This window comes from Caenorhabditis briggsae, assembly GCF_000004555.2.
Source record: "Caenorhabditis briggsae complete genome, chrV, whole genome shotgun sequence".
Lineage (NCBI taxonomy): Eukaryota > Metazoa > Nematoda > Chromadorea > Rhabditida > Rhabditidae > Caenorhabditis > Caenorhabditis briggsae.
The window spans coordinates 1,590,804-1,606,171 of record NC_013488.2 but is presented as its reverse complement, the minus strand read 5'-3'; the positions used below and the strand labels follow the sequence as shown (position 1 = coordinate 1,606,171).

Below are 15,368 nucleotides of genomic sequence, written 5' to 3'. Positions count from 1 at the left end.
CACAAGATTTGGCCAAACCTCCCACAAGTCCAGGACAAGCCTACCACAAGTCTCCCACAAGCCTTTACTAATACATAGAATAATGTACTCGGAGACTTGTGCAAGTATTGGCGCCGACAGCCGATCGTATGAAAACTAAAACAACATGCAAGATTACGCCGTTCACATTTGGACAATCATAACTATACCTAGACTTGAGGAGTCGCTTTGAAAATTCCAATAGCTTTGAGTCAAACGTAAAACTATATTTCTAATAATTTTCGTGCTTTCCAAGATAATTGTGTCTAAAGATATACGCATTTTTATCAGTCTGGGTATTTGCAACCTATACGTTCAACAGAAAATGTCTTCGACGTTCATAGATCAGAATCTGTATCCTTCAAACATGTATCATAGAAATATTTCAAGCAATAAAGATTTATATTAAAAGAGGGATAATATGTCAAAAAGTCATGGAAGAGAGAAACAGAAAATTTCAGAAAGTCACAGGCAATTAAACTAAAACGGGTGCGTTAAAAAAAACCTTAAAAAATATTTCAAGCAATAAAAAGAGAAGAGGAACAGGAAATTTAGGACAGTCACAGGCAATTATACTGAAACGGGCGCAGAAAAATCTAGAGATGAAGAAAGTCATTATGGTAGGAGAGTTTTGTAGATCAGAACCTGTTTTAAATTTAAGTTTTGAGTAGTTTTGTAAGATCAGAGTATTATATAGAGAATTTCCAAAGTGCCAGTGCTCCTTGGTTTCTCCTTGACTAGGTTCGAGTCATTTTTAGCTCATCACGTCCTACATAGTTTTCTCTATTCTAATTAACAAAGCAAAACTACCGTAACGAAAATGAACACAGGAAAGCGCTAGGAAAAAGAGAAGGACATGAAATAAGGACTAGAAGTGAAAGATAAGAAGAATGAAGTGATTAGAAGGGCGGGCCTATAGAAAGGATGCCTTAGAAGGACTAGAAGAATGACTAGACGAATGAAGTGCATTAGAAATGACAAGTTGATAAAGTAGAGCTGATCAAATGATATGGGTGAAATCATGGTGCTGGGAACAACATTGGGAAAGTGTTCTTGGAGGAGAAGAAGATTGTGAGTTGGTCCTGAACTGGAAGGTTGTGAAGGAACGGGAACTGTGTCATGAATGTGTTGAACTGCGCCAAGTTTTGTCTGAGTGATTCTTGAAGTGCAAGTGGGTTGATGAGTGGAAGCCGAAGTTGTGGTGGAGATGTTGAATCAGATCCAGATGAAGACGACGTTGGTGATGATGAGAGGCTGAAAAAGGAAGGATTAGAGATGGTTAGTACGAAGAACCAAATCCGAATGATGTTGGTGTAGATGACTGATGTCTCCTCTGTTCAGCTTGGCGAAGATGTGCTCGGCATGCTTCAGCAGGCTACGTGGCGCTCGAAGAATCTGTAAAAGCTTCTCAACCCCCCAAAACCCCCATTCGTGTCCTAGACTTACCTGTTGTTGCCGTCTTCCTTCTTTGGGACGAGAAGATTGGAGATATTGAACGCAGGGGCTTTTGTGTCGACGAATTGATAACGAGAGTCTTTTCCAGGGATCTGAAAATTCAAAATTCAGATTTGGTACAGTTCGAAGCCTCCTCTACCTTTCTCAATGTTCCATTCTGATAGAAATAACGAAGACCTCTGGACATCTTGTCATAGGTCATACTAGGGTTGCCAGTTTCGGCTCCCCACATAATGGCAACACGATGAGGCTTGACCAATTTGAAGATCGAGTTTGGTTTGTCGGTCCAGACAGCAACATCCTGATTGACGTCGTCGAGGAGATCACGAAGGAAAGCCAGAAGACGAGTCTTTCCATTTGGAGAGCCACGCTTTGGAGTGTTGATAATTGGAGACTCACGCTTTGGAGTGTTGATAATTGGAGATTGCATTTTGCTGATGAGATGAAGGATCTGAAAAAAAGAGGAGATTGTGTGTGAAACAGAGCACAGTAAGATTGAGCACAGCGAGGAAAATTAGGATTTAATATTTTGGGTAAGAGAAAGAAGGACTTTTATGGTCTTCCGCGTTATTCTCTTAATCAAGAATGCCGACAAAAGGGGTAGATCAAAACAATATGAGGTGAAGGAGTCTGGAATCTTCCTGGAGGGTTTTCTGGGTCCGAGAGGCACTAACTATGCGTTTACGGTTGGTGGACTTATAATTTACGACTGATTCTCGATGCGATGAGGAAATTTGAATTTTTTTTGGATTCTACAAAAATTAGAAAGAGTATGCGCCTATAAATCCTGGAAAAATATATACCACTAGTTGAGAATCCGATAGGAATGCTGTTAGATGATAAAGTATGATAAGAAAAGTCTATTAAATTGAAGCTCTGAGAAAAAGAGTGGTAGCCAGGAAGAACAATAAATTTTATAATGTATGATGCATGAAAGCTACAGTATGGAAAGCAGGATGACAGTAAGGTAAAGTAGGATTAAAATATGCTACAGTAGGATGACCGTATGCTATAATTGGAAGATAGTATGCTATAGAAAACAGAAAGCTACAGTAGTAAGGCAGTATGCTACAGAAGGATGGCAATAAGCTACAGTAGGATGCCCCGGAAAGAAGGAAGGAAATTACAGTATGTTACAGTTGGATGACACGAAAAATATAATCGAATCTTACTGCAAAAAAAGCAAACGGAAGAGTCGAAAACTGAATGAATGAATGACTCTCAACGAATAACCATAGCTAGCACATATGTAGCTAACCGATGGGCGGAGCCTTTACAGTCGGGCGGTCCCTCTTTTCTACCGTACCGACAAAGGATCTCGGCATACTGTGAGAAAAGGCATGTGAAGACGGTACCGGAAGAGTCGCTACCAAAATTTCAGAAATAGGACTCTTAGAAAGAAAAGGAACCGTGTAGTATTGGACCATGAGAATTTCGGAATTTTCGAGAATAGAAGAAAACATAGGCTGACTAGAAGTGGTAGGGAGTATTGAGCGAAGATTTGAAACTTCATAATCGGAATTTCCTTTAAATTTAATCAGTCTGATTGCTCCATTATTTTTTCCATCCAGGTTGAATTGCGAAACATTTTGGGTTATGAAAACTTAGGATTTGGATAATATTCCGTAAAAAATTTCCCGCATATCCCTGGTATGGAAATAGGTGACTCTCACGACGACGTTAAGGAATAGACCAAAAAAAAAATCATGAAATGTACTATCATGATTAGCAGCACTGGCAGAAAGAAAACTACAAAACGGATTCATCAAAGTTTCAAACTTCAGCATCGGAAATTTCTGAAATTCAAAATCAGTTCGATTGCTCCGATATCTTTTCAATCGAAACTTCGTTCCGAAAATTCTTGGATTTTAAAAATTTAGGATTTTAAAATTCCGAAAAAAAACTGTCCCGCATATCCTTGGTATGGAAAATGTGTGGCTTGCGCGAATTAGATGATCTAGATGGGTTCTTATCTCAGAATGGGGCGTGGATACCTTGTTTCAGATAGACCGTTACCCCTACATCATCATTGTGACTGCTATAAGTAAGGAATGGAAAACTACAGAAGGGATGTTCGAAACTTCTCAATAACTAAACTTCAGGGGTCTATCTAGTACTAGGACCACCCTATTTTACCTAACACCTCTCGGAACCTCCTATTAGGGGGGACATTCAAAAATAAGACAATCTTTTTGTATTTTACGGTGAGTGTTTTAGGTTGATTTTGAAAAATTGAAGTCAGAAAAGGTTATCAGGAGTAAGTTCAAAAAAAACTTCGAGATCTGATTATGGCTGTCAGGCTAACGTTTGTAGTTTTTGATAGTGCGCAGCAGTAAAAGGATAGGGAAGCTTTTCCTGAAGTCGAAGCGCTACAGTACCCACTCGCAAGAGAGAACGAAACCTAGGATGCATAGAATTCTAATAGAGCAGAATAAAAACAAACGGTGGAAAACGAAGGACAGAATGAATGTCTCGAAGATAGAATGACTGTCTCGATAATATGCATAGCTAACCGGTAGGCGGGGCCATTTCAGGCACAACGCGGTCTCTCTTGTTTACCGTACCGACAAAGGAGTTCGGTATGTTATGAGAAACATATCTGAAGACGGTTTCTGAAAACCACGGTGAGTGAGATTCCCGTCATCGGAAAACAGAAAATGCAACTCATACTTGTCTGCCAGCGATACGGTCCCGTTTGTTGTTTATTTACCGCCAAAGAGGGTCGGTTAACTATACAGGAAACGAGGTGTAGAGATAGGTTTATGAAACAAGAAGACGTAAAGACGGTTCTGGAAAGAAAACAAAAACAAGGGGGGGGGGGATATTTGATCTTGCCGACGAGAGAGGGAAAGGGGGAATGAGTTACAGTGAAAAAATTATGATTAGATATGATGTAGCCAGGAATCCAGGAGAGATAGTAGTGTTAGCGTCTCAAGATTAAAAGTGTGCCGACGAGGAAATCTGAAAATCACGGTCCATAGAAGTACTTCTAATTCAAGTCGCCATTTGTCCACATAGAACTGCAAAAGCCCAGTTTGCATAATTGCAGCTGAAAGAAACACATTCAAATTATGAAGTTTGTGACTATTGGCGTAACTCAATATCATCTAAAGTTCCATAAGCAGTATGTGACACCTGGGGGGTAATGAGCATATGAATGCAATTTTGAATATAATTTCCAGGAGGCACTGGATCTCCATTTGGTTCTCCACGGTTCCAAGTGTATCCTGTGAAGTTTTGAAGTGTGAGATCAGTGAATTGGAACGCCTGAAATTAATTTTTAAAAATAGACAACCTAGGGATTTTGCCGCTAAACCTGTAATAGAAGTGCCTCCACACTTGAGCCCAATTATCTCAATTCCTATGCAATATATCAGAAATGTGTGAACTGACAAAAAACCTTTGATATTATGGTAAACAATTTAATAGAAACCCAGAAAAACTGGCTCAAAGCTAATAGTTAGGAAGCCCTTCTATTACAGGTTTAGGATGATAGAGACATTGGTTCCCGAACACTCTGGGATTTGCTTCCAATTGCTACCACTACACTCTGCTTTCCGTGTTCCATCAATCCAGACTCTTGCCATTTTACTATTCTTAATAACCTGGCTTGACATATCTGAAACTATCATTATTGGTCTTCCACGTCTTCAACTTTCCCCCATACCCCTAACAAAATCTCGTTCCTCAACTCCATTTGGTCCAGATAATGTGCTATTTAGTTTAAGACATGTATCAACTGCAGCAGTATAATTGAAAAAGGAATAGTTTTGTCCAATGACGACCTGGAGATCATTCCTAGTACTTTAAAAAAGATGGAAATCAGAAAGAAAGTCTTACAGAGAGACACCATTGGATAGACCCTCTCTGGAACATTCTCCATTGATCCGGACAAACTTTCGGACGTGGTGTTGTAGTTTGCATCTGCAAACATAATATTATAGATGAAAAGGTTTATAAACTGACATTTAATGGATCCGAGGTCATGTTGTCTTGTAGGTCTTCTCTGACACTGAGGCACGTATTTTCAAAATCCTTTACGCCAGCAACCTGATTGTAAACCTGTAATAGAAGAGCCCCAAAATCAAATAAAACACCTTAATTCCTGTTAGCGAAACACTGATGTAGTCCCTCAATGACCATCGTCCTTTATCACCGCATAAAATACAAGTGTTATTTTGAACCTGATTTACCTGAAGAAAATCTTTTTATCGCAAAAACTTCTAACAACGAAGTAATAGAAGGGTCTCCGGACTATTACCTTCGAGCTAATTTATCTCGGCTCCTGTGACAGATTTAAAAAGGTTGTCAACTGATAAAATATTTATTAGGATATTGCGAACATTTTATCAATGAACACATTTCTTATATCTCTTATAGGAGCCGAGACAATTGAGCTCAAACTAGACAGTGTATGGGGCCCTTCTATTACAGGTTATACGGTAGATTCCTTACCCTGCAATCTACAGATTTGGCACATTGAATTGTGCATTCCTTGAAACTCAATTCGGTGGCAGAAGAGTACTCAGTACAGTTATCGAACGAGCTCAAGTTAGCACGAATCACAATCATTTGTGTCGTCTGAATCACCGTATTTTCTCGAATTACATCTTTGAGCTCAATTATATCGATTTCTGTAAAAGATATCAACAATTTGTCAACTGATAAAATATTTACTATAATATCACCAGCATTTTATCAGTTGACAAAATTTTGATATATTTCACGGGAATCGAGATAATTGAGCTCAAAGTTGAAGGTTTGGGTGGGCAGAAAAACTCACAAAATTCGCTGAATCAATTAACGGGAGGTTAATAAGGAAGGACAAGATCCAGGAAAGATACATTGTATCAACAGCAAAGAATGGAAAAATGACATATAAAAAAGTTCGAACCACATGACCGAGACCATCCGTCTCACGGACCACTTAACTTTTGAAATTTATAATTCTGTCTGGCAAAATCACATGATTCAAAGATCTCAAAAAAAAATCCAAGTTTTCATTTTGAAGAAACAAAAAAATTATGTAGCTTTCTGTCCACAAACAACTGCTAAAATTTTAGGAGTGCTAAAATTGCAGCTGATGTCATCTGCTGATCCCGAACGATAACCAGTTGTCGCTATCATGTGAATGCAACTTTGAATAACATTATTATCCAGCATTCCATTTGGTTCACCATCCATCCATGTGTATCCATCTCTACTAACCAGAGAAGTATCTGTGAAATCGAATGCCTAAAATTGTAGTTTTGTAGAAAACAAAAATCAAAGTTAAAATCACATTAGAATAGTCACAACCCGGAACAAATTGCCAGTCACTTGAAACACATTTAGGTTTCCTCATTCCATCTACCCAAACTCGTAGTTCCGGAAGTAGCTGACTAGCCCGGATTACATTTCCGAAATCTGCAAATAATACGCAACCTACAGTATTTGCCCCTATACGTGCACTTTGAGCTCAATTATCTCGTTTTTTAGCAGAGATATCAAAAATCTGTCAACTAATAAAATGTTGGTGATATTATGATAAACATTTAATCAGTTGACAGATTTTTGATATCTGTCATAAGAACCAAGATAATTGAGCTCAAAGTTCAAGTACTGAGTGAGTTTCCATTAGCATTCACCTCTAACGAAAACTTGCTCCTCGACACTATTGAGCCCGGCAATTTTAATGTTTTGGCTGGAACATAAATTCACTGCTGCTGTATAATTTTTTCTTGTAGGCGCAAAGGACGTTATCACCTGAAAATCCTTATGCAATGTAGGGACTACGTAAGAACTCATACCCCAAGACACCAGTAATCGGAACCTCTTAAGAACATTTTCCAGTTGCCAGGAGGACAGGATTTTGGGAGAATAGTTGTTATTAGGCTCTGTAATCTGCGTAACTAAAGTTACCATAACACCTGTAATAGAAGGGTCGGCCCTTTTATTGTTAGGGTATCTTTGGAGGCTTACTCTAAATACATATTTTGAAGGAGGCACTTTTATTAGAGGGACCTTCTATTTTCCAACACCTCTCTGGGAGGGTCCTTCTATTATGGGAGCCGTTCTAATACAGGCTTTACGGTATTACAATTCAAACAAACCTTAGTTGTTCGTGTAGTCGATGTCAAAGTGTTCCGCAGACTGTCACACATGGATTCCAAGTCCGAAGTTTCGTTAACCTTAAAAACAGTTAGACACCGCTTCTTCAGAATGAGGCTTTCACTTCGGTCGGTCAAAATCGACGACCGCCGACCGGTACACAGCATTTTATTTTACGACGCATGACGCATTTGATGAGCATGCTCTGTACGCAAACACTCTCTGGGATGTTGACGCGCGAACGCGTCGGTCGGCTAGACCGGCGATCGCCCGGTCGGTCAGCCGGTCGGCTAAATTTCGCGACCGAATGGAAGCCTCATTCAAGAATTAAGAATTACCACGGGAACACCAATAAATGATTTATCATTGCTTATTTCCAAGGAACTTCGAGCCGGTATTCCACAAAGAAAACATGTGTCATTTTGGAATTGCGTTACCTACAATTTTCTATATTACGACAATTGTTCCATTTTTCTTACCGAACATAATTCTGACCTTGCGCACATCACTGTGCAATTGATAAAATTAAAATTTGTTTCAGAATAAGAGGTGCAATTGTTTGTAGATCCCAAATTACCACGTACAAGAATCATTTGATATTTGGATGTCTAGAAAACTAGAATCAATCGTTATACTCCTTTCAATAGAACTTACAGAATTGATGGACCAGCAAAACGGAAAAATTTGGAATAAAAATAAAAGTTTATACATTGTTTATACAGACTGCGTAATAAAAGAAAGGACAGCTTCTTTGGTTCTCTCTCATTACTAATGAACCATTAGAAATCAATCAAGACAATGGTCCATTAAATTCTATGAAGCTCGTCATATGCCTGTGATGCTTATAAAAAATTGAATATTCATTTTTGCAAAGTTTTGCAAAATATGAAAATATTTATTTTTGTCTTCTTGATAATATGCACCATTGGAATTCAAGTAAGCTGCATTTGGTAACCGTACTCCCTCTAATAGAAGCTCAACAAAACTGTCAACTTTGAGCTCTGTTATCTAGATTCATGTGAAAGATATTAAAAAGTTGTTCTAAAATGTCGCAGTTCTGAAACATCGCAGGTCTAAAATTTCACAGTTCTGAAACGTCGCGGTTCTAAAATGTCGAGGTTCGAAATCGTCGCAGTTTTGAAATGGTCAGTTCGAAAACGTCGCGGGTCTAAAATGTCGCGGTTCTAAAATCCCGCGGTTCTAAAACATTTTTCAAAATGTCGTGGTTTTGAAACGTCGCAATTCTAAAACGACCTGGTTCTGGAAGCTCGCAATTCTGAAACATCACGGTGCAGAAACGTCGCGGTTCTATAAAGCCTTAGTTACGAGACGGTCAGTTCTAAACTGTCCCTTATGCGAAATGATCCATACGAAATGATTTAATACGTCCGGTTACAAAATTTGAAAAAAAAAATCAAAAAAATTTCAAAAAATTACCGATAGTTTTCTGTGAATTTACCGGAATACTTTTGACAAAATTGTTTACAGGAAAAAGAAGTTAATATTGTTGTGTTCCGAGGAAGCATTAGTGTTGCAGGATGCCCTGCTTCGGTTGAAAAAACTGATAACTATACGAAATGTGCATATCAATGTGCAAAGAACACTAGTTGTCAGGTAGCTGACATATTTATGTACTTATATTATATTCCAAACTCTTACAGTTGTTCTCCTGCCCTCCAACAGGTTTTTGTAATTTTTGTAAATATGAGTCTAATTTTACCATCAACAAATACATGCCAAGATCTTACATAGGAATAAAGGTTATTTGATTTTCAAAACGAAAGTCAATTTTCCAATGTTTTCAGACATTCATCGGGACCTCCGATCCAAGACCGTATTGTAGTGTTCAAAGTGATACTGATTTATCTAATATAGCATTGGAAAGCTCTTCTAGTTCAAGCATGGAAACGACAACATTGACTCCGGTTTTTTTTAAAATTCGAATGTCTCTTAAAAAATTTTATTACGTATTTCAGTTATCTAAATCTTGTCCGCAATACTTCCAACTAATCGAAAGACCTTCTTTACAATGGTGTTTTAGTGTAGGTGTAGTTTCTTCCAGATTTTGAAGGTTCATTCAAATTTAGATTGGCCACAAGACAAATTGGACCGCAATGAATCAAATTAGTGCTAGTATGGTTTGTCAACATTTGAACGCTACGATTACTGGGCTGGAAACATTAAAAGAGCTTGAACTTGCGAAAGGTAGGTCTTAGCTCGCCTATACGTGGGATTTGAGCTCAATTATTTGGCCAAAAATTCGGGGGGTACAATGATTCGGGGGTACAAGGGGGTACAACTGATTTAGGGGTACAAAATTGATGATTCGGGGGTAAAAAATTCGTGGGTACAAAAATTCGGGGGTACAACGATTCGGGGGTACAAACTACCAATGATTCTGGGGTACAACTCATTTCATTTAGGGGTACAACGCTTGTGATTCGGGGGTACAATTTTTTTTGAGGGAGTTTCTGAATTCCTGAATTTCAGAACTTTGGAATTTCAGTATTTCGGAACCTGAGAATTTCGGAACTTCACAGTCTGAGAATTTCAGATTTTCAGCACTTCAAAATCTCAGAAACTCGGACAGAATTTCGGTCCATTCTCCAGGGGTACATCGAAATAGGGTACATCATGCTCAAGGGGTACATTGACTGAGTGGGTACGCAGTCTGAAGGGGTACATCTAGGTAGTTGCACAAAAACAAAAAGTTCGGATCTGGTCGAGATTGAACTCGCGACTTCAGTTTTTCGTGCACCCACGCGCACCACTACACCAATTCACCCAGTTTCCCTTCTCAACCGCAACCCGTACATATTCGGTGGTTTCTAAAGCAGGAAGAAAGTGAAAGAGGTTGAGAAAAAACAACTTCCGGAAGATTTCCCACGACTATATCTGAAAGTGGACACAACGTAATTTAAAATTCAATTCGGCACTGAAATTTTTCTGTTAGATTTCATTTAGTTTTTTTTTTCACTTCTGTAGTTTACAAAACTTTGTAGAGATGAAGGAAAAACCAATGAAAAGGCATGAATTCCGAATTCTGACAGCAAAACTATGAAAAAAAAACCTATTATTTGTCTTCCGAAATCAGAAATAAATCGGAAATTAAGGGATTTTTGTCTGAAAAAAATTATTTTTAGGCCAGGATTTTGATTTCAGCTGATTCCATCGTCGTTTCCAATCGCTCACTTCTGTACTTTATCTGTCAGTGTTTAAAACAATTTTTTATATAAGAAATTTGCTTTTTTTTCTCGAAAATGTGTCTTTTACTGTGAGTTCTGTGTTTGAATCTCAAAAAATTGCTCGAAATTCTCATGGAAGAGTTTCCGGAATTTTCTAGGCCAGGGGCCGTTGTCGATTTACGAAGGCAATTTTTTCTATTTTTCCTCCTATTTTCTCGATTTTCAACGATTTTCGACTGTTTTTCGTATTTTTTTTTGCAGAAATTTGTGGAAGATTATGAATTTTTGGCTATCACAGTAGTTCTGGTCACCATTTTCAGTCCTAGTCTCATTTTTCGTATGACGTAATCGATGACGTCATATGACGTAATCGATGACGTATTTTTGAACTACCAATTGTCCTATTTTTTCGTTTTTCATCTTTTTTTCAGAACGTTTTTGTGATTTTACAAAAATCTCAAAATGGACGAGAGTGATTCTGAAATTAAAATGTCGAGTGACGGCCAAAATGAACCAGAAAAAACGAAAATATCTGCCAAAGGAGAACCAATAAAAGAATTTTCGCTTGATTTGGATGAGGATGGCATATGGAGAACAGGTCCCTATTCGAACAAATTTTCAGTTAAAACGATGAAAGATATCATTGAAAACTGGTCAGTTGAAAAAGAAAATTTAATTTTAAAACCAAGTTATCTGTTTCAGTGTGACATCGTCAAATCTCACCGATTTTCGTTTGCCAGTGTTTTCGGAACCGTCAGTGAAATTCGCAAAATTTCGAAACGAAGATCATAAACTTTGTGATGGACTGTCTTGGTGAAAGACAACGAATGGTAGGATCAGCTGATTTTCAATTCATTTTTATTATTTTCTTTTCAGGTAGAAAAATCCGTCCGAGACCCAGAAAGATCGAATACGATGGATGCTCTTACAGATATTACAATTGCATCAATCCTAATGATGATGCTTTCAAAAAATTTGAGATTTATCCGGAGAAGGAAGAGTTCTTTTTCGTAGTATACGTGTCTCAAAATGGTCGAATGGACTACGATGTTCTGAAATCATCAAAACCTAACAGACTAACTGGTAAGAACAACTTTGCTCTAATAAAAGCGTTTATATAAAATTCAAATATTCAGAAGCAGAGTGTCAATTGATTCATCGGTCCCTGAAAGGAAGAACTGTGAAAGGAGCTTTCGAAGATCTAAAATCAGGAGCCCTTAATTTCAGTACCCGCCAAATCAGAAACCAGATGAAGTATCAGCCGGATTGTGTGAAGTCGAAGAGGGGCCGCGTGAGCGTGACAACACCAGAATCACTCGCATCTTTTGGAACAGAAAATGGCTTCCGTTTATTTCCTAGTGGTAAACAGGAACGTTTTTTTGAAAATATAATTTTTTCATTTTAGATAACCAGTTTGGAGCGATTTATCTCGATTCGGACACACTGAATCTTTATATGAATAGTCTACCGACAAAACAAACTGTACTGGAATATAGAAAGCTTTTAACTGGATGCGAAGATTGGACTTCAGAAGAAGTCAATGATTTTTTATCTTGTTACAGTCCGACAGCAAATAGTGGGATTATTAAGCATATGGCTGGACAGTTACAGATTGATAGCACTTTTGATTTGTCAGATTGTGTTGTGACAACAATCTCTGGAGATATAGGAGACTTCACATCGCGCTGCAGCGGAAAAATTCGCCATGTTCTTTTAGGATTCATGATTTCCTCGTCGAAAAATGCACTAAATCACAAGAGTTTTGCTCGCGAAATTGACGATTTCTTCCTGCAAGTTGATCCTATGCGAAAAAAATCAATTCCATCACTGATGACAGACGGCGAAGAATCTTTTAAATATTACAGCAAGGTATAGAAAACTTTAAATTTGTGTAGTCTCATGTTTCTTTCAGATGAAATATTTGGAAGACACTCAAGTTCTCAGGTGTCTAGTACATCGTCGAAACAACTTGACATTCATTCAAAGTAAAAAGAATATAAGCCAGTCAGATTTGAACAAAATTTTCGGAAGACAGATTGGAGATGAAGTTGAAAATGGAATTTTCAATGTAATGAGTTCAGAAGCGATGGAAGCGGAGATTGTCAAGTGTAATTTTGCGCCGGCTCTAAAGAAGTGGTTGCTCGATAGAAAAGAAGATCTCTTTTCAACCCATTCTCTCCGATCTCGTCTGATGGCTGGGCTGCTTCTAAACTATGCATCTACGAATCGAATTGAGAACCTTAATTCACGAATCAAAATTGCGATTCCACGAAAACTAAATGGACGCACTTGCTTGGATAAGCTGTTGGAATTTATCGAGGGTAGGGTTGACTGTAAAAACATCTAAAGTTGGATATGTTTTACAGATGAGAAAAAGGAATTTTGCAAGTCGATTTTGACTGGAAAGAGCGAGCTGATCCGATACGCGAATTTCAAAAAAACCGGAATTTTGTCAGCACAAAGTCAAGTTAAAGCTTTGCAAAAACATGGATTTCGTACTTTTTCGTTATCTCATGTGTTTGAAATGCCGAAAACCGTATGGAGAAGTGTGCCGAAACAGATGAAAATTGGAGAAGTCTTCAATAAGAACGTAATCTACCATAAATCCGGTCAGTATCTTGTGGAGAAAGATAACAAATCGTTTTTTGTTGTGAAAACGACCGAAACAAATATCGAATGCAAGGATCCCAAGTGTGCTTCAAAACCTGCTATCACTTGCTCACATGTGTATGTTTGAATTGCGTTCATACTGGAGTATGTTTTTTTTTTTAGCTTCGCTGTACTCAGTACACCGCCAACGAAAAAATGCCAAGAAGTTCTGAATATTCGCGAAAAGTTCTTGATTTCACTGTCGAGGAGTTTGCAAATCAAATCAATCAACGACGGAAAAGACGCAAAAAGATACCCGAACCGGAAGTACTCTAAAAGGTCACATAATAACGGCGGGAGAACTGTATCCGAATTCAAGAAGGTCAATAGAAATGTCTCTGGCGAGTCTGAAAGCGGTGATGATGAAAGGAAAGCAGATGGGAATATTTCTAGTGATGAGGAAAATGACAGTGATTGTGATGTGAATAGCTTGAATTCTAAACCCAATGTCTTCGATGAGTCGGGAGATATCGTCGAGGATGAAATTAATTGTAATTCCAATGATGAACATGTCAATCTAGTCCTTGACCCTTCTGTGGATCACTTGAACTCTCATGATTCTTGCATGGATCTTTCTGATGATCCAAGAAAGTATGACAGCGATTCTGATGAGGAGAATGATATTTTCGGATATCAGAATGTCAATCCAGTGCCGAAGCCATCAAATCGTGTCTCGAATGATCATAGTTCACAGATCGATCTTCGTGATGTTCTTGGAGAAAAGGGCTCGAGAAAGCCTGAAAGCGATTCTGAAGAAGTGACCGATGTTTCCACAGGACAACATGTGAAACCAATGTCTCTCAAAGAAAAGTTTCCGATTGGATACATGCATCGACTTTCGGATGATTCAGACGACAGTGAGACAAAGTGAGCGACTCATTTAAATGTTCAATCAGCTCATTAATATATTACAGAGACACCGAAACAACACCAGAAGACTGTCCATCACCGCCTAGAAAGAAGTCAAAGAGAAACTCAGGTCCTCCTTCCCGCTACCAAGCTCCCTTCAAATAAACCCCAATTGGCTTCAATTTTTTTTTCTCATCTTAAGGTCATTCTTAATTGTCTAATCCTTTTTTTTTGTTTTTGCATTCTTTGTTGTTGCTGTTGTGTTGTTCAACTATGAATTGTTGCCACATAAAATTGTTCTGTTTTGTCTTTAAAACATTGAAAAAAAATTGAATCCGAATTATCAAAATTATTTAAAAAATAAGAAAAATTTCAATTACCACGAAAATTGAGAAAAGTTGAGAAAAAATGGAAAATGGAGAAAAACCGAAATATTGCGAAAAAACGGAAAATTGGGAAGAACGGAGGAATATGGAAAAAAGGAAGATGAGAAAAATTCAGAAGTTCCAAAATTCGTAGATTCTGAAATTTCAAAATTCTGAAGTTCTGAAACTCTGATGTTTTCGAGCTCTGAAATTCAGAAACTCCCTCAAAAAAAATTGTACCCCCGAATCACAAGCGTTGTACCCCTAAATGAAATGAGTTGTACCCCAGAATCATTGGTAGTTTGTACCCCCGAATCGTTGTACCCCCGAATTTTTGTACCCACGAATTTTTTACCCCCGAATCATCAATTTTGTACCCCTAAATCAGTTGTACCCCCTTGTACCCCCGAATCATTGTACCCCCCGAATTTTTTGCCCAATTATTTCGGTTCCTGTGAAAGATATCATGAAATTTTCAACTGATAAGATGTTGCTGACATTATGATGAATATTTTATCAGTAGCCAAATTTCCGATATCTTTTATAGGAACCGAGATAAATCCGCTCAAAGTGAGCTCAACGTATAGGGTGGACAATCAACATTTTATTTTACGGAAGGCATGGCCCAATATCTTTCCACATCCACTACTCCTTACCAAGGAATCGGAGTCTGGATAGATGGAAAACGGAAATCGGCAACACAAGAATTCCAATTCCAAGATCCCTATCTAAAACAACATTCTGGATCTGAATGGTA

General features: G+C 38.1%; 3 protein-coding genes across 3 annotated transcripts; 1 reads left to right on the top strand and 2 right to left on the bottom strand.

Moving 5' to 3' along the window:
* Positions 1 to 1,037: 1,037 nt before the first annotated feature.
* Positions 1,038 to 1,903, bottom strand: CBG00835 (the record flags this gene model as incomplete). The annotated part of the gene is made up of 3 exons (XM_045236646.1): positions 1,038 to 1,272; positions 1,465 to 1,565; positions 1,613 to 1,903. 3 exons carry the CDS (start codon positions 1,901 to 1,903, stop codon positions 1,038 to 1,040), a joined length of 627 nt encoding a protein of 208 aa, XP_045091673.1.
* Positions 1,904 to 3,981: 2,078 nt separating this feature from the next.
* On the bottom strand, positions 3,982 to 8,274 carry CBG00834 (the record flags this gene model as incomplete). Its single annotated transcript, XM_002635391.1, has 16 exons — positions 3,982 to 4,085; positions 4,144 to 4,262; positions 4,609 to 4,740; positions 4,954 to 5,092; positions 5,141 to 5,258; positions 5,314 to 5,397; positions 5,440 to 5,523; positions 5,571 to 5,666; positions 5,929 to 6,107; positions 6,585 to 6,708; positions 6,755 to 6,879; positions 7,101 to 7,218; positions 7,263 to 7,349; positions 7,902 to 8,000; positions 8,043 to 8,171; positions 8,218 to 8,274. The coding sequence occupies 16 exons, from the start codon at positions 8,272 to 8,274 to the stop codon at positions 3,982 to 3,984; spliced, it is 1,794 nt and encodes a 597-aa protein (XP_002635437.1).
* Positions 8,275 to 8,448: 174 nt separating this feature from the next.
* CBG00833 lies at positions 8,449 to 14,411 on the top strand (the record flags this gene model as incomplete). The annotated part of the gene is made up of 13 exons (XM_002635390.1): positions 8,449 to 8,499; positions 9,052 to 9,177; positions 9,225 to 9,323; positions 9,369 to 9,488; positions 9,540 to 9,605; positions 9,651 to 9,768; positions 11,625 to 11,831; positions 11,885 to 12,109; positions 12,154 to 12,617; positions 12,661 to 13,069; positions 13,115 to 13,475; positions 13,521 to 14,264; positions 14,312 to 14,411. 13 exons carry the CDS (start codon positions 8,449 to 8,451, stop codon positions 14,409 to 14,411), a joined length of 3,090 nt encoding a protein of 1,029 aa, XP_002635436.1.
* Between the last annotated feature and the right edge of the window lie 957 nt (positions 14,412 to 15,368).